The 27,376-nt window shown below is 46.1% G+C and overlaps 1 protein-coding gene across 1 annotated transcript; it reads right to left on the bottom strand.

The window, feature by feature from the left end:
* Window positions 1-1,138: 1,138 nt before the first annotated feature.
* On the bottom strand, window positions 1,139-6,131 carry APOLD1 (apolipoprotein L domain containing 1). The gene is made up of 2 exons (XM_080913939.1): window positions 6,002-6,131; window positions 1,139-4,069 (listed from the first exon to the last, which is right to left on the bottom strand). Exon 2 carries the CDS (start codon window positions 4,064-4,066, stop codon window positions 3,326-3,328), a length of 741 nt encoding a protein of 246 aa, XP_080770065.1. The 5' UTR covers window positions 4,067-4,069; window positions 6,002-6,131; the 3' UTR covers window positions 1,139-3,325.
* Window positions 6,132-27,376: the final 21,245 nt, after the last annotated feature.

A 27,376-nucleotide genomic window follows, 5' to 3' on the forward strand; every position in this document is an offset into this window, starting at 1 on the left:
TTACAGATAGCAGAGCTATCATGTGCGTGCTAGGAATCAAACACCTGTTCTCCACAAGAGTAACAAGTGCTCTTAGTCACTGAGCCATCTCTCCATCCCCAAAACTTTGTCAGAGTTTTAAGAAGCAAACCAAATGTATTCCCTTTACCGTGGAACAAAACAATCCAGGTGACTGAAAAACCAAGAGAGGGACACAGGAACACCCCAGCATCTAGAACACCTATTTCCCAACCCCTGCGGCTTATTTCTCTGTTTTCATTTTTGCCACAGTCCCCATCGACCTGCTTGCTTACAGAATGAAGTTTGGAAGAGAAAACCCCACTTCACTGTCCCATGAAGGAAATAAACAGTTTGTCTCTAGGGCAATTGTACTGAGCTTTGCGAACCCCTGGCAAATCCTCCGATCTTCACAATGTGCGTACACCTAAGAAAGAGAATGACCGAGTAATCCGTCATTACAGACAGACAGTGAATTATTCAAATGTGTTTTCAGCTTTGGTTGTCTTGTTTTGCCTTTGAGATGAGGTCTCACTGTGTAGCTCAGGTGCCCTGGAACTCAAACTCTAAATTTTTCTGCCACCATGCCTTTGTTGTAGGCTGAGTCACTACTACATTCCACTGTGGATCAACAGTAGATACTCCTCTCTGATATGCACGAAGCAGGCCACGGATAAAACCGCCACAAGTTTAGTACTTTGATATACTCAAAATATTCTCACTTTGGTTTATATGAAACAGCTCAGTATTGGAGAAATATAACCCAAAACGAGGTATCAATACAGGATGACGTCAGGGAGTGGCTTTAACCAGATGGCACAAGGCCAGCATGAGGTGTACTCCAGCACCCACACAAGGCGGTCTAGAAATGACACCAGGTTTAAAAGAAAAAAAAACAAGCTGGGAATAGTGCACACTCCCTTAATCCCAGCACTCAGGAGGCAGAAGCAGGCAGATCTCGGTGAGTTTAAGGACAGCAAGGAAAAAGACACAATGTCAAAAAAAAAAAAAGGCCATACCAGTGTCAAATTAAATCAGAATATAACTTGATTACAGTTTGTACAAAACAGAAACAAATATAGAAAGAGCAGCCCTCCCCCCCCCATGCCAAAATTACATTTCCTCAGACACCGGGCCATCACTGGGCAGCATAGAGGCTGAGCTAATGTATAACATTAAATAATTTAAATAGACAGCCAAGGTTTCTTGGGTATGGTCCCATAGACTTTCCAACTTTGTTTTAAAAGGATAATTTAGGAAGACATTGAATAAATTAGAAGTACTTTCTTAAACATAGATAACAGGTTTCTTACAGCCCCAAAGTCAAAAATGCAATGGATCTCTACCATAACACACTTCTATAAAAACAGAGTTTCATAGGACATCAGGTCTCCAAGGTGTAAATGCTTCCTTCACGTGTCTCTACTCCTCCACTCTTGAAGGATTTCTTTTTCAAGTCAAGTGTTTTCTGGCCAAGTACCTTCAGGATACATAGGCTTAATCGTTCATACAGTCCACCATTCAGGACTCCATGTACTAGTTCAAAACTCAGCTTAGTCTCTCTTCAGGGCTCCTCCATCTTACTTACAAGGGTCTTGTCCAACACTAAAGAGTCCTCTCTGCAGGGGAAAAAGACTCTAGAAATCCAAACATGCCCTTTTGGAAAGAGCCTTAAGAGACTCCTTTGCTGTTCAGACATACTATTCTTATTATTTTATAAATGTGAGGGTTAAATAAAATCAAATGTAAATAACAAGCAGAAATTAAATAACTGATTTTAAATAAATAAAGATATGTTGTCTGGAGTTTTCAGAGAATAAAGGGGTTTTGTTTGTTTTTGTTTTGTTTTGTTGTTGTTTGTTTGTTTGTTTTCCTGGTTCACATCACTTCTAACCCAGTCCCCTACAAGGAATGGGCAATGCTGCTCTCTAAAGGGTCGGCAGTGTTCTGTCTCCTAGTTCATAGGGGACAGAGTAACTGGCTTTACAAACACACAGCATAGTCTTTCTTTGGCTTCTGGGCCAGTCTTTCCTGGACTTTCTGAGGGTGACTCTGAAGGCCCCAAGGCCCTGGAGATGCTTTGAATAATTGAGGGGAGTCAGAAGGAGGCTTTTGGTTTTGTCATTTGAGGCCAGGGACTCATAATCCTGGATGGCCTTGGGTTTACTATGTAGCCAAGAATGACCCTGAATGACTGGTCTCCCCCAACCCCCCACACGCCTCCATCTCCATTGCTGGCCTTACAGGTCTGTCCCACCACACTGGCTGGAGGTGAGCATTTGCTACCTTCATCCTCAAACATTCATGGGGCATCAGAATCAGCCAGTGGCGGGCCTCATCTTTGCAGTTCCTGATTTCAGAAATCTGGGACAGAGCCCAACAGTTAACCCTTCCAGCAAGCCCCCAGGTGACAGAGAGTCAGGAGCTAGGCCAGCAACTACATTTTGTGAGCTAGCCTTTGGGCTTGTCATCCTTATCTCGGGGCTTCAAAACAGGGTGGGCTCTTAGCACCATCGGTGTCACTGAACAAGCCAAGTCTCGGCAAGATAAGTCACAGATGGTAGGGGACAGAGCCTGTGACCAGTCCAAAACTATTAAGGGTCATTGCTCTCTCTCCTCTGTGCTCTAGTCATTTAGATATGTCGGGGATTTCACCTCGCCCCTCCCCTAGCTTCTTTATGGAAGTGGGGGGGGGGGGCGAGTGAGTGTGTTGAGATTAAAGTGACTCTTCAGGTGGCTTTCCCTCTCAGGGTACCTAGAGGATTTGAAGCCACATCTGAAAAGTCCATACAATAGCCAGGCTTGGTCTGTGGGTGGATAAACTGGCTCGGATGGGAAGAGCAGAGCAAGTCAGCTCCACGGCCCAGTCTGGGTCTACGACCCCTTCCAAGACAAGGTTCTTCCTTCTTGTGCTGGATTCTGGAGTTCTGCGTATCAGAAACTGTAGAAGCACGGTTGAAAAGTCAAAGTCTCCTCTCGCCAACATTTGAGAATCGCAGGGTAAGAATTTAAAAGAGGTCCCAGAGGAAAGAGCTACTTCTTCAGACCTCTATTACTCAAGCCACCAAGCCCCCCATCCCAATAACTCTAATTGAGGAACAAGCTGACAAGCTGTGTACAGCCAAAAGGATTTTGGGGTCCCCATAGTGGTCGTTTAGGGTCACACACTCAATCGGGATTACACAAGTGAAAAGTCTTTCATAAACACAAGGAGCTAAGGACTGATGCCCTGCAAAAAGAGCTTCTGCCATCCTTTGCGCTCCACTCATGTAGCACTTCCCTGTGGATGCTACGAATCTAGAACATTCCACATAGGTAGAGGATGCGCTTAGCAAAACAACGCTGCATCCAGATCAGCGGGGATCTTCAGATTGTGGCCACGGCCGGCCTTGGTGCGGAGCTGGGCCCGGGACTCCAGCTGCTCACTAAGTTCATCCAGGGCGCCAGTGCAGGACTCCAGGCTCTCAGACAGTTTCTGAATCTTGGCCTTCAGCACGGCCTGGCTGACTTTGGTGGCCCCCTCGGCACGCCTGGGGATGAGGAAGCCACGTGAGCCGAAGAAGACGATGAAGTAGACAGATTTGTAAAGAGCCATGGAAGCATCCCTCCCGCTCTGCAGCAGCTGGCGGTCCCCGCGCCCCTGCCACTGACAGAAGAACTCCAGGCAGCTCAGGAGCTCGCGCATCTGGTCCTGGCAGGTGGCGGCGATCTCCTGCACCCTCCGCACCTCCCGGGAATTGCAGAAGATCAGGGAGAGGTCGGACGTGATGGTGACTGCCCCTCCGGCGGTGGCCACCCCTAAGCCCACGGCCGACGCCACGAGCGAGGCTCCCAGCGTGACCGGGCTGAGTGACAACCCCACGATGGCTGCTAGGGCGCCAGCGGCGCTCAGAGAGCTGCCCGCCACGTTGGCCGCCAGGGAGCGCCTGCGTAGACGCTCGAGCCTCCGGGCCACTTCGCGCAGGCGCAGCACTTGGCAGTGCAGCCGGCCGCGGCGGTCCAGCAGCAGCCCTTGGAAGCGCCGCAGCGCATCCGCGCCCTGCGGCTCCCAGGCCGCCCGCTTCTCCATGCCCTGTAGGGGACACAGACGCAAAGTTAGCCTGAGTTTCCGCACCCGTTGCTGCCCTATGCTAGAGCTGGCCGGTGTACGTGAGAAAGTCCCTCAAATAATGAATAGACCTTGCGCTGGGTGGGGGTGTTGCTTTGGTAGATCACTTACCTAGCATTCAACCCCCAGAGTCAATCCGTAAGGCTGCCGAAATGAATACATGAATAAGTAAACCATTCAGGACTGGGAACAGAGGGGTAAGTTACCACTGGGTCATGTGTCAAGTTTTCAAAGGCCGACTCTGGAGTCTGGGACAGGTCACACAAGTTCTCAGAACCCGCTAACTGTGCATTCAAACAGAGATTATGCTGTCTTCTGCTTTTCTTCCAGAGAACAGAATCTATGGGCTTTATCTATAGATTTAAATAAAGATTTAAACGGGAAGGTGGAGGCCATTAGAAGGCTGCTCCAAGAAAATGTTCTAGAAACAGAGACTTTGCTCTGTTTTCAAAATGACACTTGGGCGGAGGCTGTAGCTTGGTCGTAGATCCATTGTGTGGCATGACACCCTCATCCTAGTCCCTTCCCCAACCCTTGGCAAATAAGGGTCAATAAAAAGAAGAGAACGCCTTAAAAGTTGTAAACTGTGCATGTAACAAAAGCTTTTCATTATGCAGAGACTTGTGTCCTAGGACTCAAGGTACGCCCCCTCCCATTCTCTCCCTCCTTCTCCCTCTGTCTCTCCCTCCCTCTCTCTAATCCTAGTACTTGGGTGGCCGGATCATTGAGAGTTCAAAGCCATCCTAGTCTAAATATTGAGTTCTAGACCATTCAAGGCTACATGACATGAACTTGTCTCGAGGCAAAAAAAAAAAAAAAAAGGAAAGGGAAAGGGATAGGATGCTAGCAACTCACTGGAGGCTTCCTTGTTTCCAGGTAAGCTGAAGCCAAGAAAAGGTGACTAAGGGAGAAAGCTGAACGTCACCAGGCTCATCTGTAAAAGGCCATCTGTCCTGGTAACCAGAGAGCCCCATTTTCACATACACTGTACTTTCTGTTAGGGGAAGGATGAAGAGAGTGGAGGGCATATGGCCCATGGAGGTGCGGCGAGGCCTGGGGGCAAGGGAGATGCCTCTGGGGGGTCCATGTTGGGAATCCCTTTCCCCTGAAGGACCAGCCACGCAATGGTATAGTACAGAATAGAGTTTATTCAGGTCATGGGAGAGTTAAGAGGGTGGGAGAGAGAGGGGGGGGGAGGGAGAAGTAGAGGAGTAGAGGCCGGCCATGAGCATGTGGGAGAGAGGGGGGAGGGAAAGGGAAGAGGAGGGGTAGGGGTGGGCGAGCAAGGCTGCAAGAGCACAAGAGCAAGAGAGAGAGGAGGGGTCAAGCAGCTCCTTTTATAGTGTCAGGTCACTGGGGCGGAGCATACCTGGCCACTGCTGGGTAATTGAGGGGTGGGGTATACCTGACTGTTGCTAGGTAACTGAGGGGTGGGGTTTACAGAATCCCAACACTTTCCACCAGTCAGAACTTCTTAAAGGTGTCAAATAAGTCTCAGAAAGAGCATGTCAAACCTGAACAAGCAGGGCAGAAGTTATTAATGTTTTTATCTCTCTCCACTTGTTTTTGTTGTTTTTAAAGATTGGCTCTTGCGTAGTCCAAGTTGGCCTCAAACCCCCTGATTCTCCAGCCTCTACCTCCTGAGTTCTAGAATTCCAGGCTTGCATCAGCACGCACAGCCAGGACTCGTTGGCACCAGGTAGGATGAAGGCTTTTAGAGACAGGCTACCAACCCAGTTGATGCTTCTTAGTTCCCTAACCTCCGTGATCCATCTGACCAGTAAGAAGTTTTCAGATAACAGGAACGAATTAGAACCCCAAATACACGATGCCCCAAGAGTTGACTCCGATGTCACCAATCCCATTACAGACGCATCCCCTGGACTCCCCACTTACCCTTCGCTCTGGCCTCCAGGAAGAAAAGTGGGAGACCGTTTCTGGATAAGCATGCTTTATAGTTCCCAGGAGCCAATGGCGGCTCTGGGAAAGCCTTGTCTCATTCTGAGAAGCTGCAGTTTCCTGCCCTGACCCCTGCTGCCTTCGGCCAGGATATGACATGTTGGAAAAAGAGACGCTGGCAAAGCGCGAACATTGTGTGTTCGTTTTCCCCTCCAAACGCAGGAAGAGGACCACAGGCTCTTCCCCAACTTGAAACAAGTGCTGTCATCTCCCAGTGGGGATACCCTGCCTTTCCTCTCCTGAGAAAAGCTACTGACGCCATCGGGGACGAGGGGGGTGGCTTTCCCACATGCCCCAGGCTGCCCAATTATAGTGTTTCTTTGAGAGAACTCCATCAGAGAATCATTTTAAAAAAAGAAATAGGAGGGACCGGAAAACTCGATTATGATCCACACAGCCACTCACGGTCCATTTCAAAGAGCTTTGTGACTGAGAGTAGCTGAAACATGTGACCCATTAAGGAATGGCAGCCACCACCGAGGAGAGGCTAGGATGCAAGGCCACGCCCACAGGAAGTGCTGCGTGCAGTTTAGGGCATCTCCAGCTGTGGAGAAGACACAGGAGGTCTCAGAAAGGGCACACTGCGGGCCAACTGCGTCAGAAAAATCACCGGGGTCAAGCTGCACTCCGAACTAATTATATACTACCCACGGCAGCAGGGAGAGGATGGCTTCCGGGGCTTTCATATGAGCCATGGGCTGTAGCTTACATCGTGTCTCAGTGAGTGGATTCTAGCTACAGGTTCCTCAGCAGGGTCTGAAGAACAGTTATCTATTAAAGACAGTGCAAGCAGGGAAATTAGCTCAGCTTCTTTCTGTGCGTTTACTCTGACCAGATCGTAGAGCACCACCTATTCCTGAAGCAGGAAGGGGTGGCTGGAGCTTAGCCCGGTCACCCTGTCACACCAAAGGGTCCCAAATACAAGATCCTTTGTCCGACATTGCCAGCAAAGGCCAAACTGGTTTTCACTTCAGTGATTCATGTCTCCAGCCGTAGGAGGAGTAGACTAGCATGCAGAAGGCCCTGGATTCTTCTACCTCAAGCACCATAAACCCGTCATGGTGGCCCACACCTGTAATTCCAGCACCAGGAAGTAAAAGCTTGAGGGTTAGACATTTTAAGTCATCCTTGGATTCATAGCTAGGTGGAATCAGGCCTGAGCTACAATGAGACCCTGTTTCCAAAACAAAATACACACACACACACACACACACACACACACACACACACACACACCTTATTCATTTGGAGTCTTTTGCTTTGTTTCTCTGAAGTGTAATCTCACTGTGAAGTCCTGGCTAGCCTAGAACTCATTAAGTAGACAGGGCTGGCATTGAACTTGCCTCTTGCCTCTGCCTCGTTTGGGAAGTCTCAACAGCTCTATCAATGTCGAACACGATTAAGGCCCTCACTTTCCTATCAATAACCTGTCAGAGCAATGCCACCAGCAGGACACCCTGCTGCTCTTGAACGTGACCAGTCAGAGTATAGCCCACGTCCAAGTGTTCTGGTTATGCCTCCCACAGAATAAACATAACCAAGCAGAAGGGATCCAATGCCTACTTGATTTTTGAGATAAAAGGAAGAATGTCTGGGCATGGCAGCACAGGCCTGTAATCCCAGCCAGCACCAGGAAAGATGAAGCATCATAGTTAGCTTCTAAATTCAAGGTCAACTCTGGCTGTAGAGTGAAATCTGAAAGCACAAGGCCCCGAGTTCAACCCTCAGGACCGACATTAAAAACTGCCAAGGGTGGTTTTGTTGGTCAATCTCTATCTATTCCAACAAAAAGGCAGCCAACACATGAGGAACAATACTCAAAGTCATTCTTTTACCTCCACATGCATGTGCGCACACACACACACACACACACACACACAGGGGTGGGGAGTAGAGAAAAGGGCTTATTTTTCTTATAGCTTTGGGGTTCTGGCTCGTGACCTATTAGCTCCATTATTCTGAGCAGCACACCAGATCAGGGGTGTGTGGCAAACAGCTCATACCTTAGTAAAACAAAACAAAACACAGAGGAAAAAGAAGAATTGGGTTTTATGTGATAATCACCTTCAAGGTCATGCCACCAAACACATAAGACAAAGCCTAACGCTGTCATTAGGGCCAAGCCCTAAAACAGCCACCCCTTTGTGACCGTGTCATTCTAGAGACCAAACTTTTAACTCATGGGCTTTTTGGGGGTCATGTCCAAACTGCAGAAGGTCAGTATGAGCTATACAGTAAGACCCAAGCCAGTCTGGGCTACACAGAGTTCCAGGCTAGCCTTAGACTACAATGTGAGACCCTGCCTCAAAGAACCAGAAAGAGGGGTAGAGAAGGGAAGAAGAATAAGAGATTCTAAAACCATTAAGCGCATCCTTAATCCCAGCACTCAGAAGGCAAAAGCAAGTGGATGTCTGTGAGTTTGAGGCCCACCTGTGCCACATACCAAGTTCCAGGCCAAGAATACACGGGCATTACCACCACCATCAACACCTCTCTCTCTCTCTCTCTCTCTCTCTCTCTCTCTCTCTCTCTCACACACACACACACACACACACACACACATACACTTTGGCCATACACAACGTGACATAAGACAGGAACAGGTTCGTCTGGGAAAATGCCTCCATTGGATAAGCCGATAGGCTAACCTTCGGGGGCATTTTCTTGTTTAGATATTAATGTAGATGGGCCCACCACACTGTTGATTTGATAGGTGCCATTCCTATACAGGTACCTGGTCCTGGAGTATGTCAGAAGGAAAACTGGCAAGTAGGGAAAGCCAGACTAGTAATCACTGGTCCTCTGTGGCCACTCCGTCGGTTCCTGCCTTGGGTCCCTGCCCTGCCCTTCCCGGATAGCAGAGTACAGGATGCTGTCGATCACAATGCTTCATCACAGCGATAGAAGCCCTAAGTAAGACACTCATACACACAAAACACGGTGCTGGAACACATCTGTAGTTGTGCACTCAGGAGGCAGAGGCAGGAGAGTATCAAATTTGAGACCACTCTGGTTTCATAGTAAGATTTGGTGATGGGGATGGGGAGGAGGAGGAAGAGGAGGAGGAGAAATGTCACTATTTCCATAACAATGTTAATGAGAAGTTGACACTACGTATCTTTTTGGAATGGGGGTGTGTGTGCATGTGAATACAGTACTCTTAGAATCTAGAAGAGGGTATCAGTTTCCCCCTGGAACTGAACATAGAGGCTATTGTGAGCTGCCTAGGTAGATGCTGCAGACCACATACAGGTCCTCTGCCAGAGCAGGACATGCTGCTAACCACTGACCCATCCCTCCCCAGCCCCTGAAAACTACGATGTTTCTGTTTTGTTGTTTTATGAGATGAGGACTCACTGGGTAGCCCTGTCTGGCCTCAGAGATCTGCCTGTCTCTTCCTCCACTGAGACTAAAGATGGGAGGCACCATGGTCAACCTTTGCTTTGGTTTTCTTGTTTTGTTTTTTTTTTTTTTTGTTTTTTGTTTTTGTTTTTGAGACCAGGTCTTAAGCAACTCAGGCCGGCTTCAGATTCATTGTGTAGCCGAGGATAACCTTGAAATCCTGATCCTCCTGCCTCCGCCTAACTGCTTGGATTACATGCGAGAGACACCACATCAGCCTCCGCAGAATAAGGTAGCAGGGAGATGAGATCTCAGCTGTTATTGTCACAAGTGAACGGAATCCTACAGGTTCTAACACACAGACAACTCTGAGCTCCAGGCATTTCCATTTCTTTTCCATATTGGTTTCTGATCTTTACCGCTGTGCACGCCCATCCTTAAATGCCAGTCTGTGTTCTTGTTTTTTTTTTTCCACGTCACACTCCTGCCAGTGCATAGCTCCCTATGCTGACAGTTCTCACCTCTGCCATTTTTAATAGCTATATAATAATCCCATTGTTTGCTCCGTCACTTCCCTATTAGACACTTGGACTGCTTCCAGCTTTTCACTGTTATAACTAGAGTTGCCAGGACATCTGTGTACATGTTCCTCTTTGGATCTCATCCCTCTGGGAACTAGGAGGGGTTTCACAAACGGGAAATCAGTAAGTGAGGGAGAGTGGATGCCTGTCACATGTTACTCCGTTTTTGTTCAAAAGAGCCAATCGCTGTGTGATCTGCCAGAGGCTTTGACACAGCTCGGGAGTTTTCTTTTGTTGATGTTCGATTTGGTTTATTTCAGCTTGACTCCCGTGGATAGGGCACCTTCTGTGGGCTAGACACCATTCTAGGTTCCAGGTTTGAAATGATGTGAGATATGACCCCTGCCCTCAGCAGATGGCAGTTCTGTTGAAAGAGAAAGACACGAAACAGATCATTCTAATTTGGCGTGGAAAGTACCAGAGATATGTGCAGGGGCCAAAGAAAGATGGAGGAAGTACGAACCTAGGGAGTGTTGGTAAGACAGTCTAGAAGCACAAAAAGTAGTGAGACCAGAGGAGGGCCAGCTGCTGCAGGGAAAAAAAAAAAAACAGAGGCACGGGGAGAGTCCAGGATGCTTCCGTCAGTTAAAGCCTGCTGAGCACAGAGTAGGAGCTAGGAGTGTAAAATGGAATGAGGCTGATGGTCTCTACTAAGCTGTGGTGACAGACAGGTGCCTGTGGGGTTAAGAACCACCAAAGGGGACTCAGCTGTGGCCTTGAGTTGGCTTTGATATCTCTGTCAGCTGTGTGCAGGGTGGCTTTCTTAATTAAGTACATAGCTAGAAGCCAGGAGATAGGTTAGAAGCATATTGAAGCAGCTGGTAGAGATTATCAGGGATTGGATGGTGTTGATAGGATGGGCAGAAGGGATAAAGTACCATCTGTGCTTCAGGTCAGATGTGGTGGCACACACTTGTCACCCAGGACTTGAGAGGGAGAGGCAGATGGATCAGGAACTCAAAATCTTCACGACACACACACACCCACACCCATACACACACACACACCCACATCCATACACACCCACACACACACCCATACCCACACACACACACACACACACCGATACACACACCCACACACTCATACCCACACATACCCACACACAGCACACATAGGCACACACATACAACATATGTGGGGCAGTGCACCATGGCAGGTGAGGCTGAATAGCTTCAGAAACCCCAGCACGCAATTGAGGATGATAGTTCCTTACCCCTGACCAGATTCCTGGCCTGAAACACGTGACCACAGCTCCCCACATAAAGAACATGACTAGTGGTTACGTCGCACAGAAACAGGGGGGTTAGCCAATATGTGTCCCTTCCCAGATATTCCTTCCTATAAAAGGTATTTAATACCTTTAATACATGCACACACACACAACAAACACACATACATGAACATATTGAAGTGTATTCTGAAGAAGCAAAGCTGACTAATCAGGATGGGGGTGTAACTCAGGTGGTTGAGTGCTTGTCTAGCATGCATGAGGCCCGAATTCTACCCACAGCACCAAGCATACTGGCCATGATGCATGTGTGCAACCCCGGCAATGGAGAGGTTGAGGAGGAAGGGTCAGAATTTCTTTTTTTTTTCTTTAATATTTATTTAATCATTATATATAAGTATACTGTAGCTGTCCTCAGACACACCAGAAGAGGGCATCAGATCTCATGACAGATGGTTGGGAGCCACCATGTGGTTGCTGAGATTTGAACTCAGAACCTCTGGAAGAGCAGTCAGTGCTCTTAACCACTGAGCCGTCTCTCCAGCCCTGGGATCAGAATTTCAAGGCCATCTCTGGTTATAGAGCGGATTTGGGGCCAGCCTGGGATACGTGAGAAACTGTGCCCTTGCCCAGTTCTTATTATGCAGACAATCTCACTTAGGCCACACGTAAAGCTTGTGTTGGGATGTGGTCTACTTACAGTATTGGTCAGGAAAGCCATGCAGCCAATAGAACATGAGAGGTGTAGGAAGCATCTTCCACCCATGGGGAGAGGTAAACAAGAGAAGCTGCTCTGCAGAGTGCCTGCCTGGCAGACAATTCCAGAATGAACACACCACCTCTATCCTCCTCAGGCGTTTCTTTAGAATCTCTCCCGTCATCTGGATGTAGGAAGTACCTCACTCTGGCTGATAAAGTGGGGGGCTGTTAGTGTTTAAGGCAGTACTCAGAAACGGAGAAGCACCTGTGGTGGCACACTCCTTTAATCCCAGCACTTGGAAGGCAGAGGTAAGAGAATCTCTGTGAGTCCGAGACCAGAGTGGTCTATATAGCAAATTCCAGGACAGTCGGGGCTATACAGAGAGACCCTGTCTCGAAACAAAACAAAACATGCATGCACACACACACACACAGACACACACACACAGAGAGAGAGAGAGAGAGAGAGAGAGAGAGAGAGAGAGAGAGAGAGAGAGAGAGAGAGAGAGAGAGAGAGAATGGAAAAAACACCAGAGTCATGTAGAATTCAAAAGCTGTAAGACAGCCTATTCAAGGTCCATCTTGGACAAGAATCAGTCCGAGGATCCAGGCTCTTGGAGTGACCACTGGGTCTAGTGCCTATCCGCTGCGGTGCAGGGCAGGATGAGATAGAAAGGTATAGTGAGGGTATGTATTAGAGAAAGGCAAAGTGACAGTTACAGAAAATACCTGTACTAGATTGGTTCTAATGCTATTTGTGTTAATTCGGCTCCCGAAATCACAGGGGGAACCACAAGTCTGCGCTGAGCGTCCCTGCCCCCAGTTGCCTCTGATTGGGAAATAAAGTTGCCAGCGGCCAATGGCTGGGCAGGGCAACAGAGGCGGGACTTTTTGGATTGCTGAGCAAAAAACCCCCGGGGGGGGGGGGGGGGAGAAAGAGGAGATTCAGCCATGACATGGGTTTCAGGGGCAGCAGGGTCCAGAGCAGCAGAGATGAAACATAGATTTAGTAAATATTAACTCAGGGATATCAGAGGGGAGTGCACGTTAGTCACGTGGAGGTAAGGCACGGACCAGCCATTGAGTCGGTTAAGACTTATTAAAAAATAAAGGTTGTGTGAGGAGCCGTGCACACACCTGCTGGGAGTCTAGAGAGGTTTGGCTACTTACTGCTACAAAAATATCCACAGTGCTATTTAACCTGTGTTCACTCACCTTGATTTTACCCAATTCTTCTCCAAACTGATACCATATTCATTACTTTATATAAAAATGCTTTGTATACATTTTATTTTCTGACATTTTTTTACAATGATTTGATTAATCGGTTTATGTTTATATTGTTTTGAGGATTTGCTTTGTTATGTTTTATTTTTCTTTTCTTTTTAAAGATTTAAGTTTTTTTTTTTTTTTTAGTTTTATATTATGTGCATATGTGTGTGCACGGAGGTACGTGAATGTGAGTGCATGTTCCTGTGGAATCCAGAAGAGGACTTTGCATTCCCTGGAGCTGAAGTCACAGACCACTGTTGGTCACTTGACACAGGTCCTAGGAACCAGACTTATGTCCTGTGCAAGAGTAGCTCTTGCTCTTAACTGTGGAGCCATCTTTCCACCCCCTAGTTTTGGTTTTCACTGGTTTTGTTCTATTTCGACATAGGATCTCATGTTGCTCAGGTTGGTCTTGAACTCAGAATATAGCCAAGAAATTGTAGTTTGATGTCAAGGCGATACGTGGTTGGACAGTAGAGTGTGTCTTACTTTTTCTTTTGGGGAAATCTCACCCCCAGGGCAATTCAGCAGCCCCAGCCTCCTTGATGTAATCAAGGGACCGCAGTGTAAGTCCCTCCCTTCTTCCTCCTCCTTGGGAGTGCACACCTGCACAGAACACCTGGGGTGCTATCAGGGAAACACACATTTTGTCAGGAGTAGACAAGCATGCCCCACAGGCAGAGCTGCAGCATATGATATTTGCCACACCCTTTTTCCTGAGGTGCCAGAAAGACTGCAGCTCAGAGCTCAGTCCTCCTAAGAGCCTATCTCTGGGACACTAGGAAACAATTAATTTTGTCTCTTGGTTTCTCAGATTTAGTAATTACCTTGCAAGTTCTCAGGCACACACAACAGTCATTGTTCCTGCGGTATATAACACCTTCCGGTCTTGCACCTACAGAAGCAATCTTAAGCTTTCCCTCCGTTCATGAAGCCTTTAAACGGTTTTTGTTTATTCTCCTAGGGGCATTGGATACTGGTTCCCCTGTGTAACTTTATTAAACCTATTATTTTTTAGATAGGGTCTCACTCAGTGAATTTTTTTTAATACAAGAATTCATTTGTTTTTCTTGTGTGTGTGTGTAGGAGGAGTTTGGGGTTGGTTGGTTTTTTACTTATATATTTTATTTTATTTCATTGAAAGTGAGAGGGTCTCTGGTAGCCCAGATTGACCAAGGCTGGCCTTAGAGGACCTTTAACTCCTAACTCTGGGATGACAGGCATGTGCATATTTATAAGGTGCTGGGGTGGAGCCCAGAGCCATATGCCTGGGCTCTACTGTAGCTGGTCTTTGCTACTTAGTGGGTTCTTTTTACCACCCTTGATCCCCTTGGTTTCACCCCTCTAAACACTAAACAGGAAAGAACAAGGAAAGAGGGTAGAGAGGAATTAGGAAAATCCCCAAATCAAATTTCTTTGCTTTTGTTTCTTGTTTTGACCATGGCTACTAGCAAAGCACAACTGGCCTCCCTAAACGACTAATGGGTGTCTAGCATTTATATCCCCTCTGAAAAGTTTCCAAAATTCCAAATCTCACACAATTGAAGAAACTATCTACAGCGGGCAAAAGCACGCCTCTACTAGAGCACAAGGCAAATCATAATCAGCTGCTGTGAACAGTTTGCAGCAACCACATATCTCTACACCTGGGATTGGAACAACAGCATATTTATATAATATTTCCCTACCAACTAAATTGCATCCACAGACCTTTCTGTTTTGTCTGTTTGCCTTTTTAAAGACAGAGTCTTCTGTAACCCAGGCTGGTTGGGACTTGCTATGTAGCCAAGAATGACCCTGAACTCCTGGTCCTCCTGCCTCCAAAGCTAGGATAGGAATAGTGCCTAAACTGCCCTTTGCCTCTGTGTGAGGTGTGTGTGTGTGTGTGTGTGTGTGTGTGTGTGTGTGTGTGTGTGTGTGATGTGTATGTGTGATATGCATGGGGAGGGGGGAGAAGGCTGCCCTGGGAACTGAACCCAGGTTCTCTGTAAGAGCAGCAAAGCTCTTAAGAACTGGGCCATCCCTCCAAGTCCCTTTCCCTGCTTTTTTGAAACAGCATCTCTCATGAATCTCAGGCTGACCTCAAACTCACTAAATAGTGGAGGGTGGCCTTAAACTTCAGATCCTGCTGTCTCTACCTCCCAAGTGGAACCACGGCTTTATACCACTGAACCCTGTTCATGCGGAGCTGTAGCAAGCCCCGGGCTTCATGCATGCCAGAGTTAGCACGCTGCCAAGTCAACTACGTTCCCACTCCTCTGTTCCTTTTTTTTTTTTTTTTTTTTTTTTTTTTTTTTTCACCTCCAGAAAAATGCCATCCCTTGCATAAGGTGCTGCTTCCACTTAAATACGTGGACCAATCCCCAGAGGAGAGGTCACAAAACACTGTCAGTGCGACACCTGCTCTTTTCGATATGGTCCTGCCCTCCTACTCTTTTGTCCCCTGCTACACTCCAGATTTCTATTTTGCGCTGAACATACTTCCTTTTTCTCATATCAAAAGATGACATTGTGGTAAGAGCCAAAAACAAAAACAAATGAAAATCCTAAAAATGAGGGCAGGGTTGAAAATAAAAATAAAGAAAACGTTAGGAATAAAGTTTTACTCTGGTTTTTCCCTTTTGGGGGCAATGTTGGGGTTGACAGTCTTTTATGTGTTTCTTATGGGATGTTTCTGATGACTTTAATCCTGTTTTCCTCTCCATCTGTAGAGTGTTTAGTATGTTACTCAGACTGGCATTTAACTACTGGGTTTAAATAATCCTCCTGCCTCATCTTCTGACTATAGTATGTAACTGTAGCAAGTAACACTGTAAACACAGGGAGGGGTTGGATAGACGTCTCAGTCGTTAAGAGCACTGACTGCTCTTACAGAAGATCCATCCCAGCACACACTCAGTGGCTCACAACCATCTCTAACTCTAGTCCCAGGGGACCTGATGCCCCCCTTTCTGACTGCACTAGCATAGCCCTGCACACATATGGTGCCATGACACACACAGGCAAAACCACCCGTATACATAAAATAAAAATAGAAGATTACATCTTTTTAAAGAAATAAAAATGGGGAGTTTCTTTTTACATTCACTTTTGATTGGGGAGGCATGGACAGGCCAGGATGTGTGTGGAGGTCAGAGGTCAACCTGCACCTTGTGGGAGCTGGTTCTCTCATTTTTCCACTTGAGTTCATGGGATCAAGCTCAGGTCATTAGGCTTGGCAGCAAGCATGTTTACCCAGTGAGTCATCACACCAAAGCCATACATATGTTTATTTCAAAGATGTTGCTATTTTTCCTTTACAAAAATAACACATTACACACTGATATGTACTTTTATATATATATATATCTATATCTATATATATGTGTGTATATATATATAGATAGATATAGATATAGATATGGCACGGTCCTGGAAGTGTGGCTTGGTGGTAGCATGTTTTCTCAGCATGTATGAGAACCTGGGTTTGATGCCAAAGTGGGGGAAAAACAGAGGGGGAGACATTGCAACAAGCAAAAAGTTTGGGTCTAACCTGAGCTACATAGTGAGACCTTGCCTCAAAAAGCAAAGAAATAAGGTCTGTTTATTTGGACCATTTCTTACAGGGGCCCTTTTTATTAAGACAGCCGTTCAGGTTAGTCTTGAACCCTCAACGGTCTTCCTGATTCAGTCTCCCAAGAGCTGATACTGTAAGTGTGAGATCTCCCAGAACACACTTCTATAGTACCTTGTATTTCAGACATTCTTCCAAAGTGATATTTGGTTCTGTTGCTCATAACAGGGACTGGGTTATAAATCATTTGTCCAATCCTTTACTGAGAAACAAATGCCATATTTTCAATTGATTTGTTATAACAGCAGTTTGCAGTTTAGTGAATATCCTTTTGTGTGGAAACTCTTAAAAGCATTTTTAATGTATTTTATTTTATGAGTGGTTTGCCTGAATGCAGGCATGTACACTACATACTACATGTCTCTCTCTCTCTCTCTCTCTCTCTCTCTCTCTCTCTCTTTCTCTCTCACACACAGTGACACACACATGGGGGGGATACAGATAGACAAATGATATAATGACAAGTAGGCATGCAGACAGAAAGGCAGATAGATAGATAGATAGATAGATAGATAGATAGATAGATAGATACATAGATACATAGATACATAGATAGACAGATAGACAGACAGACAGACAGATAGACAGATAGATAGGGCAGACAGATAGACAGGCAGGCAGATGATAGGTAGATAGACAGACAGACTGGTAGGTAGATTGTGTGTTATAAGGTTTAAAATTGATACTTTTTTCTTTACTTACTCAATAGATACTCAACAATCTCCTCTCCTGGGGACACAGAACTAACAATGAGGAAAAAGCATGCTACAGTTACAGCTGAACATTCACATGGCTCCATTAATCCAAAAGAAGCCATGGCTATTTTTAACCCCCACATAAGCATGTCTTTATGAGGGTTTCTGCATCTTACAGCTATTCAGACACTGTAATCCTCCAATCAGCTTTCTGTCATGGGAGAACAATCACTAACTGTTCCGACTAATCTGGCTAGAAAAGGTTCCAGTAGTTTCTAAATGTGTTGGATTAAGCACATGATTAGAAATAAAAGCCAAAGACTATCCCGATGATAAGTTTTACAGGGGGTTCACATGATAGACAGCTTCTGTTTGGTACACAGATGCCAGGGCATTTGCCTCCATTGTTCCCCCTTTAAGTTTACATGTTTAATATCTCAAAAGTATCTTTTGAAGGGACTGGGCTGTTTCCTCCAACATTTTGTTTGTAAGAAGTGGATCAAAACTCCTATTGCTAGGAAAATGGGTCAGGGAAACATCCATGATGTAAAATGTTATATTTAGTGTGTGTGTGTGTGTGTGTCTGTGTATGTGTGTGTCTGTGTGTGCATATGTGTGTCTGTGTGTGTATGTGTGTATGTCTGTGTGTATGTCTGTGTGTGCATATGTGTATGTGTGTCTGTGTGTGTGTATGTCTGTGTGTGTGTCTGTGTGTGCATATGTGTGTATGTGTCTGTGTGTGTGTATGTGTGTGTGTCTGTGTGTGTATATATGTGTGTGTGTGTGCAGGTGCACACGTGCCTGTGGAAACCTGCAGGTGACAGTTGGTGTCCTGGTTTTGTTTCTGTTGCTGTGAAAAAAATAAAATATCCTGACAAAATGCAACTTAAAGGAGAAATTTATCCACCCCGCCCCCCGCCCCAACTTTAGTTTGGCTCACAATTCCATGTTGCAGTTCATCACAGCAGGAGGTCAAAGCAGAAGGGACATAAAATACCTTGTCACACAATGTCCATGTAAAGAGCAGAGAGTCTGTGTACATGGAAGCTTACTGCTTGTCTAGCTTTCTAGGAAACCCTAACTAAGACAACGAGGGACAGACTTAGCTTTCTACATTCTCCTAGAAAGTGCCCATTCACAACTTTGGTTCATCTTTCTGTTGGCTTGCTTTTTCCCCCGTTACTTACCAACATGTTGAAGCTCTAATATAATATGTACACTAATTGCTTGTTATGTGTGTAGTGAACAGTGACTTCCATCCCATCGCTTTTGTGTTGTTAGTTTGTTGACCGTGTTACATTTGTGTGCAATTCATTCTGCTTGTCCGTCACCTTCTCTCTTTTCTCTACCTGTTCTGCCCGCTCCCTACCTGCCCCTTTCCCAGATCCATGGCCTTTGATTTTATTGTGTGATCCGTTTAACCAGGGCCTTGTATGTGATCCTGAATTTGAGAGAGAACAAGAGGAGGGAGGGGAGGACCAGGGAGGGGTTGGAGGGGGAGAAGGAGAAGGGAGACAATGCTGCATTTTAACTGGAAAAAAAAAGTTTCAAGAAGAAAGCAAGACTGGAGCAGTCTGAGCAACACAGTGACATCTTGTCTCAAATTGAAACAAAGTCTTTGAAAGGACAAAAAAAGGACATAAATGTTTAGAGGAAGTGCCTAAAACGGTGAGGGCGGAGGGGAGGATAAGGAAGTTGACAAACACAAAAGCTTGTGTTTGGGAGGATGGAAAAGCTGTAAGGAATGGGGGGAGAGGGGATGAGTCAGGTGCTAGAGCACTTACACCAAGCCCTGGGTTGACTTCCCAGCACCACATAAAGCTGGGGGGGGGGGGGGTGCACACCTGTAATCATAGCTCCCTGGAAGGAAAACAAAAATCTCTCTAGTTCAGGGGCATCCTTGGCTATATTCAAAAATTGTGTTAAAGAAAAAGAGGCCATGAGAGAGGGCAAGCAAGGTACATTGGAAGGTTTGGAGGGTGGAAATAAAAGGAGGAAATTAGGTAATTATTTTAATTTCAAAAAAAATAAATTATGGGGCTGACGAGATGGCTCAGTGGTTAAGAACACTGACTGCTCTTCCAGAGGTCTCAAGTTTAAATCCCAGCAACCACATGGTAGCTTACAACTATAATGAGATCTGATACCCTCTTCTGGTGTATCTGAAGACAGCTACAGTGTACTTACATATAGTAAATAAATAAATCGTTTTTAAAAAACAAATTATTAAATAAATATGTTTCCCCAAAAGTCAAGATGGCTCCGCATGTAAGAACATTTGCTGCAGGGCTAGGGAGATGGCTCAGTGATTAAGAGCACTGACTGCTCTTCCAGAGGTCCTGAGTTCAATTGCCAGCAACCACATGGTGGCTCACAACCATCTGTAATGAGATCCGAGGTCCTCTTTTGGTGTGTCTGAAGACAGCAACAGTGTATGCACATAAATAAAATAAATAAATCTTTAAAAAAATAAGTTTAGTGTAGCACAAGAGTGTTTGACTGACACCTAGACACGCCAAGCCATGCCAACACAACAAACAGTTCATTTCCCAAGACTCAAAGCTCATTTGTTTATGGATCCAAGGGAAGTTCTACTTCCTGCTTCCTCTAAAAGGGCATATGGATTTCTCAGAATATTTCCTCGTCTGTCTTGGCACATCTACTAGATCCAGATGGCTAGTCTTGTCTCAAAGTCTTCTTTGTAGCTTGATTTGTCTGAAAGTGACTCTGAAGCCATTCTTATTGCTTGGGAAGGAGGAACTTAGTGAATCTGGTCAGTTTCAGGGACTTCCTACAGCTGTTTTAAGTTATTTTCTTCCTGTCCTATGGAATTTTCCTGAAGTATGAAGTGTTTGCTACCCCTGCCCAACCATCTTGTCTGAAATATCCTGGTGCTTCACCTCCCTTAGTATATCCTAAGTCGTAAGAAGTTTCCCTACAAATGGAAAGCTTTGACTGGGAGGAAATCGCTACACAGCAGACGGGAGACTGTCATCTGGTGTCCTGCTGTGTCATTCTGTTTTTATGCCTCTCTCCAAACAAGTAGTCTATCATTTTCATGGTTGAGACCCAGAAACCCTCCCATTTCCCTTAAGTTGGGGTGACATGACCACCACTAGTTTTTATGTAGGTACCGAGCACCTAAACACCTCATGGTGTGAAGCAAATACTCTTTTTCTCTTTTGGGCTATGTTTCCCCTCATTCATTGATTGTCCATTTTTATCATAAGTGCTCACACTGTTCACATAGTGTCACAAAGGACCAGCACTGAGGTAAACATGCCAAACCCACACTACTTCTATGTCATTCATAAAGAAACGTCTATAACACAATCTTTTGTTGAGAAAAATCAAGCTTTAACATAAAATTATTTTTTCTGAGAGTGCAGAGGAAAGGGACAGGTACCGGCTCAAAATACCCCAAGCACAAAGGAGATGTCTTTGTCTCAGAGGGACAGGAGATAGGGAATAAGAGGAAAAGACAGAAAGGAGATAAAAAGCAAGTGGAAGGGGAAGAGAAACCAGTGAAAGGGGTAAGGGGTATGTATCTCCTGCCAGGGGACTGGGGACAAAAAGGACTGCCTCTGGATAAAGGAGGGACAGCCTTGCCCTTCTCCTCATTTTTGTTAAAAACTGTTAGATTACATCCCTAAAGTTAGCCACCAAGGTCAGTTCCCTTATTTGGATACTTCCTCCTCCTGAGACTGACCACCAAGGTACAGCTATCACAGCATTGAAGTCCACCAATCAAAAGCTCCCTTTAGCGCCCCCAATTAATATGCCCAATTAAACTTAAACACCCCATCCTACCATGTTTTCCCCACTACCTTTATAAACTGCCATTTGCCGATGGCCCATATCTGCCTCCTTTCTACCCAGAAGCCTTCCTCCTTTGTCCCCTGGGGACAAATATTCTTTCCCCCTTTCCCTCATCTTCAATATCCTGTCTTTGTCTCTCATTCCCTGCCCTTTTTCCCTCTGGGGACAAATGAATCTTCTTTGTGTTGAGAACTTGGTACATATCTTTAACATCAGCATTCTGGAGGCAGAGGCAGGCAGATCTCTGTCAGTTCTATGCTAAAATGGTCTACATATCAAGTTCCAAACCAACCAGAGATACATAGTGGGTGAGACCCCGTCTAAAGTAAAGAAATAAAGCCAGAATTCCTAGAAAGGAGCTCAAACAAAATCACATATGCAGTAGGGATGGGGGATGGTTCAACAGTTAAGAGTTCATGCTGCTCACTCCTGACCACTGGAGTTTGTATCCTAGCCAGTCAGTCATCCCTAACAGTCAGTCATCTCAGACAGACAGTCATCCCAGTCAGTCAGTCATCTCAGTCATCCCAGTCAGTCATCCCAACCAGTCAGTCATCCCAGCCAGTCAGTCATCCCAACCAGTCAGTCATCCCAGACAGTCAGTCATCTCAGTCAGTCATCCCAGACAGTCAGTCATCTCAGAAAGTCAGTCATCCCAGACAGTCATCCCAGTCAGTCAGTCATCCCAACCAGTCAGTCATCCCAGACAGTCATCCCAGTCAGTCAGTCATCCCAACCAGACAGTCATCCCAGTCAGTCAGTCATCCCAACCAGACAGTCATCCCAGTCAGTCATCTCAGTCATCCCAGTCAGTCAGTCATCCCAACCAGTCAGTCATCCCAGACAGTCATCCCAGACAGTCATCCCAGTCAGTCAGCCATCCCAGACAGTCATCCCAGACAGTCATCCCAGTCAGTCAGTCATCTCAGTCAGTCATCCCAAACAGTCAGTCATCACAGTCGGTCATCCCAGACAGTCAGTCATCCCAAACAGTCAATCATCCCAGACAGTCCTCCCAGAAAGTCATCCCAGACAGTAGTAACTCCAGTGACCCATGCATGCACAGGCACATAACCACATCTCTCTCTCTCTCTCAGTCTCTCTCTCTCTCTCTCTCTCTCTCTCTCTCTCTCTCTCTCTTTCTCACACACACACACACACACACACACACACACACACATACAAATAAATTAAATGTTAGTATAAAACTTAATTTTTTTTCTTTTAAATAGCATACACAGATTCAAGGGGTCCAGCATAGTGGCTCATGCTTGTAATCTAAGAACTAAGGGAAGAAAAGCAGGAGAATTTCTGTAAGTGGGAGACCAGCAGGGGCCATGCCCACAGAATTGCTATCACACTGTCAGTCAGTTGCAGGAATTGTGTCCCCACCAATATGCTGGCTGATTAACTTCCTGAATATGTCGCCTGTGAGATCGAATCCAGTTCATGAAGATATCCTAACCAGGAAGTCAATCCCAGGACTGTGGCACTATGCGTGTTTCTCTGGGAAAGATCCAGTAGAGACTGTGAGAGGCCGTCTTCCTGCAAAGCTCAGAAACATCCAACACAGCACCTCCCATCAGCCCAGCTCATCTGAGGAGCTGTTCTTTCCCATCTTTTCCTTTCCGTGTTCCTGTGAGTCCCCAGGTGTCTGTGCCACCCTGCTGCAGCAGGCAGCCTGCCAGCCCCAGGTATCTTCCTGGCTCTGCCCTACACCATGGTGTGGATACTGGTGTACACTGCCACATCTGGCTTTTTAAGCGGTGCTAGAGATTCAAACGCTGGTCTTCACAACTGCACAGCAAGAACTCTTACCCACTGAGCCATCTCCCCAGCCACCAAGGCAGTGAGCCTTGAGCCTTGTGGATTCAAATTTAATTCATCTCTCTTACCCACCTCTGCCCTTGAGGGTAACTCACAACAACATAAAAGAAAAATTTAAAACAAGGGCTGCATGCTTGCTTACCTAGGCCTAGCATTAGCTCATTGAAAGTGAATCTCTTGTGATTGCTCTGTGGTCCATGAAGGCAGAGCCTTCCCACAGTTAATTAAACAAACAACAACAAGAAAAAACCCCCAAAAACAAAACAAGACAAAATAACGGCAAGGTTTATTCTCCCTAATATCTAAAAAGGCAACACATGGAAAAGACACACTCCCCATAACTGAACCCCTGCCTAAGTTCTCACTGATCCCAAGGCTTCTTCATTCTGCTGACCCCTCTTAAGGCCTTAACAAAGCCCCAGTGCCCTTGGCAAGGCCCCTCCAAGCTCCTAGGGTCTTTTCCAAGGTCCTTCCCCAGGCCACAGCTGTCACAAGCTGATTGCACCATCATTAAAACCTACCTGGCCCAAGATAAGCCCATGCAAACCTCCCTGTCTGTGATAAGCATCCTGCACATGAAAGGGAAGGCTCCAGGACCAAGGCCAATCTGGCCTCTCCAGAAACCTTGGTCTCTCTGTGTTTATTCTCTTGCTTCTTCCTAATTGTGTTTATTTCTCACTTATCAATTTTCTGACCAATGCACCGAATGCTGGACCGTTGACAGGGTGCCCAGGGACCTAATTACACCCCTCCTCTGAGCTCTAAACAAAGTCAGACAAGACAGAGGAACCGAAGGAGACGCCAGATCACTGTTTATTCCCGACAGAGCTTGATTGCTATGTGTAGTTTTTAATGTGTGAAGCAGAAGAACTTCCCAATGCAGTGGTCTGAAGCTTTATTGGGAAAAGAGCCCCAAATCTGCCAATTAAGCCACAACCCAAGGGCAGAGTTAGGAAAGAAAGGGGGCCAGGGTTATACTAACACAACACAGCTCTCTACCTAAAAGGACAGTCTTTTGGTTTGTTTCGATTTGTTTTGTTTTTGAGACAAGGTCTCCTATACCCACAGGCTGGCCGTAAGCTTGATTTGTAGCTGACACTAACCTTCAACTTCTCATCCTCCTGCCTCCACTTCTTGGGTGCTAAACTCACAGTTTTGAGCTCCTACACTGAGGGTCTAGGGATCCAACCCAGGGTTTGCTGCTTGCTAGTCAAGAACTCAAATAACCAAACTATACCTTCAGCTTTGGTTAGTTTTCAGCTTTTATTTTTAGGTTGGCCGTGTGGATGCCTGTATAGGAACCAATGTGCCACACGGGATGGAGATCAGAGGACAGCTGTGTGGTGGGAGCCCTCAGCCTCTCGCTGGGCTCTGGGGATAGAACTCAGATTGTGAATGCTCTAGCCACTGAGCCATTTACTTGGCCTTTGGTTGGTGTTTGGGGTTTTGTTGTATGAAACAGCATCCTGCTGTGTTCCTGGGCCCGGCCTAGAATTCCATATAGGCTGGGCTGATTGCTCAGTTTTTTTTTTGTTTTTTTTTTTTTTTTTTTTTTTTTGTTTTGTTTTTGTTTTTTGTTTTTTAATGTCTCATGCCCCTCCATGGAGATCATATGCAGGGCCTTGTGCATTCCAAATAAGAACTCTACCACTGAGATAATCCCCTCCCCCAAAAGCATTTTACTTACAATAGGTACGTTTGTATTATTTTGGTAGTTAAATCTCTTAACTAGCCAGGCATGACTGCACTAACCTGTAATCCCAGGAAAGAGGAAAACAGAGACAAGGTTGGCTTGAGGCTAGCCTGGCTTCCACAGTGATTGATACACAGCCTCAATTGATCACTTATTCCTCAACAAATCAATGAATTGACAGAGAACTTTCTGAGTGATTATGGAGTGGCCAGCTGACACACCACTTGGAGACACCAGATAGATGTGTGGGCCACTGGAAGCCATGCTGTTCCCAGGTAAGCATTGAATTCGTGGTAATCCTCCTGCCCCAGCCTCCTGAGTTCTGAGATTCCAGGTGTGTGCCACCCTGCCCAACTTGAACATTTAAAGGAAAGAGAATGTGGGAAGCAAGACAACTTCCCTTAGACTGTTATTTGCCTTTCCTTGTTTGTCTTCAAATGCTGTGTGGCTAACCCATCCCTGCAACCCCGCCCACTCCCACCAGCTCCCCCCCCCCCACCCGTTGCCCCACAGCTCTTCCCTTCTCAAGCTTCCTGTTACGTTTCCTTTTTAACCATCATCCTCTCTCTGTGTTGGGAAGAGCCTTTTAGCCTCCCTTCTTTCTCCACTCAGCCAGTGCCCCTGCTTAACTCAACAAAGGCGCTCTAGTGAGGTACAAAGCTCGCATTCTTCCCTGTAGACAAGAAGAGGGGTGTTGGCAGCGCCTCGTTTTAATGCGCGTATCCTCTGCCCCGCAGGCATAAAATAAAATTCCAAACTAGGCCAGAACTCAGCGGGGAAGAAAAGGCAATGTCAAGGGTCATTTGAGAATGGGATCTAGGTAGACTCAAATATGCTGTGACGTTGGTGAAGAGAAATCAGAACTATGAATCTTGAGTTGAGGCAGACACTGAAGGAAACAGAACGGGGCCAGGTCCTGTCTGCAGGCCCGGAGCTGGGGAGGGCTCGCCAGGGATGCTGCACACGGAGACAGGAGAAGAGTGAGGAGTAAAAGTGTTCCACGAATTCACAGCAAAGAGGGACCCCACTGACAGAGACAGGTTCTGGGAGAACCTGAGAGACAGCCCGGAGTCACCTAATCAACCTCCCAACACAGAACAGAGGAGTCAGGGGTAAAAGCAGCTCCTGATCTTGACATTTTCCATTCACATTTTAGAGTATGGCCAGCCCTCTGTATCTGTAAACCCCATGTGTGGGTTCAGCCAACTGCTGGTGGGAAACATTTGAAAAACATTTGCATCTGCACTGAACTGTATAGACTTTTTTATTCTTGTTATCCCCTAAACAGTACAGGATGACTGTTTGCATGGCTTTTTATATTGGAATAGGTATTATATGCATTCTATAGATGATTTCTAAGATCTGTCGTGCTTGTGTCTGTGTGTGGGTTTGTGCAGGTACCACGCTCTTCAGAAGAGGTGTCAGATCCCCGGGAGATGGAGATGGAGGCAGTTATGAGCTGCACCAAGTTTGTGCTGAGAACTGAACCCTGTCCTCTGTTAGAGTAGTAGGTGCTCTTAACCACTGAACCGCCTCTCCAGCCCAGCTAGGCTCACTTGGAGCCTAGAGAAGAGCATGTATGAGTTCCAGACAATTGCTACCATTTTACAGGAGTGCTGTGAGCATCTAGGGGAATTTGCTTTCAAAGCAGATCCTGGAGTAAATCCACTGGGATTCCAAGGGACACGTGAAAGCATTCTTACATATTTGTCTCTGCCACTGTAACAAGTTACTACCGACAGCCCAGCACACAGTCAATATCTCAAAATTTGGGGGCTGCAAATCCCACATGGGACAGACTAATGAGATGGCTCAGCATGTTAAGATGCCTGCGATCTCTGGCACCCATGTGGCAGAAGTAGAGAACCAACTCCTGAAAGCTGTCATCTGACCTCTACACTGGAGCTATGGTATGTGAGAATGCATGTATATAACATGCATACGTATACACATGGATTTCACCAGGGCCAAGTTCCTTTGTAGATGTTGTGGGGGACAATCTACCTCCCTGAATTTCCACTTCTATGGCCTTAAAACCCCTTTACTTCTCTAGAACTTGCAAGTGAGGGTCAGTTCTTGTTGCGGTAAATATTAAAAAGGTGGCTTAACCTTTTATCCCGTGCTTTGCCGGTTCCCACAGAGCCATCTGGCACTACGGGGATTTCTATCTTGGCGCTCTATGCTGCCTCTATTAATTCTGGTTTGGTTCACTCTACCACCCCTGCTGCTTCTGACCCGGTGCATAAGATGGTTCCAGAGGGTTCCTTTTCTTCACCGCCTGGTACAAACAAGACTCAAAACCATTAACTTATCAAATAAGTTTATATGTTAAATTCTCAATTCACAAACCTTCTACACAATAAATGCACAACCAGCGGACAAAGGTATAAACTGCCCATCCAGAAAAAATAAATTACACCCATAGAAACCCTTAGAAATAATCATAACAACCTCATCAAGCTAGAGATGCGCCGAGAGAAACCTACACATTGGCTTCCGTATTGCCTCCAGAACCTCCTCCTCCAACCTCTTCTTCTGCT

This window comes from Micromys minutus (genome assembly GCF_963924665.1).
Source record: "Micromys minutus genome assembly, chromosome: 3".
Taxonomy (NCBI): Eukaryota; Metazoa; Chordata; class Mammalia; order Rodentia; family Muridae; genus Micromys; species Micromys minutus.

Excerpts from the sequence above, each read along its gene's own strand:
- APOLD1 (XM_080913939.1), bottom strand. The coding sequence starts at position 4,066 with ATGGAGAAGCGGGCGGCCTGGGAGCCGCAGGGCGCGGATGCGCTGCGG.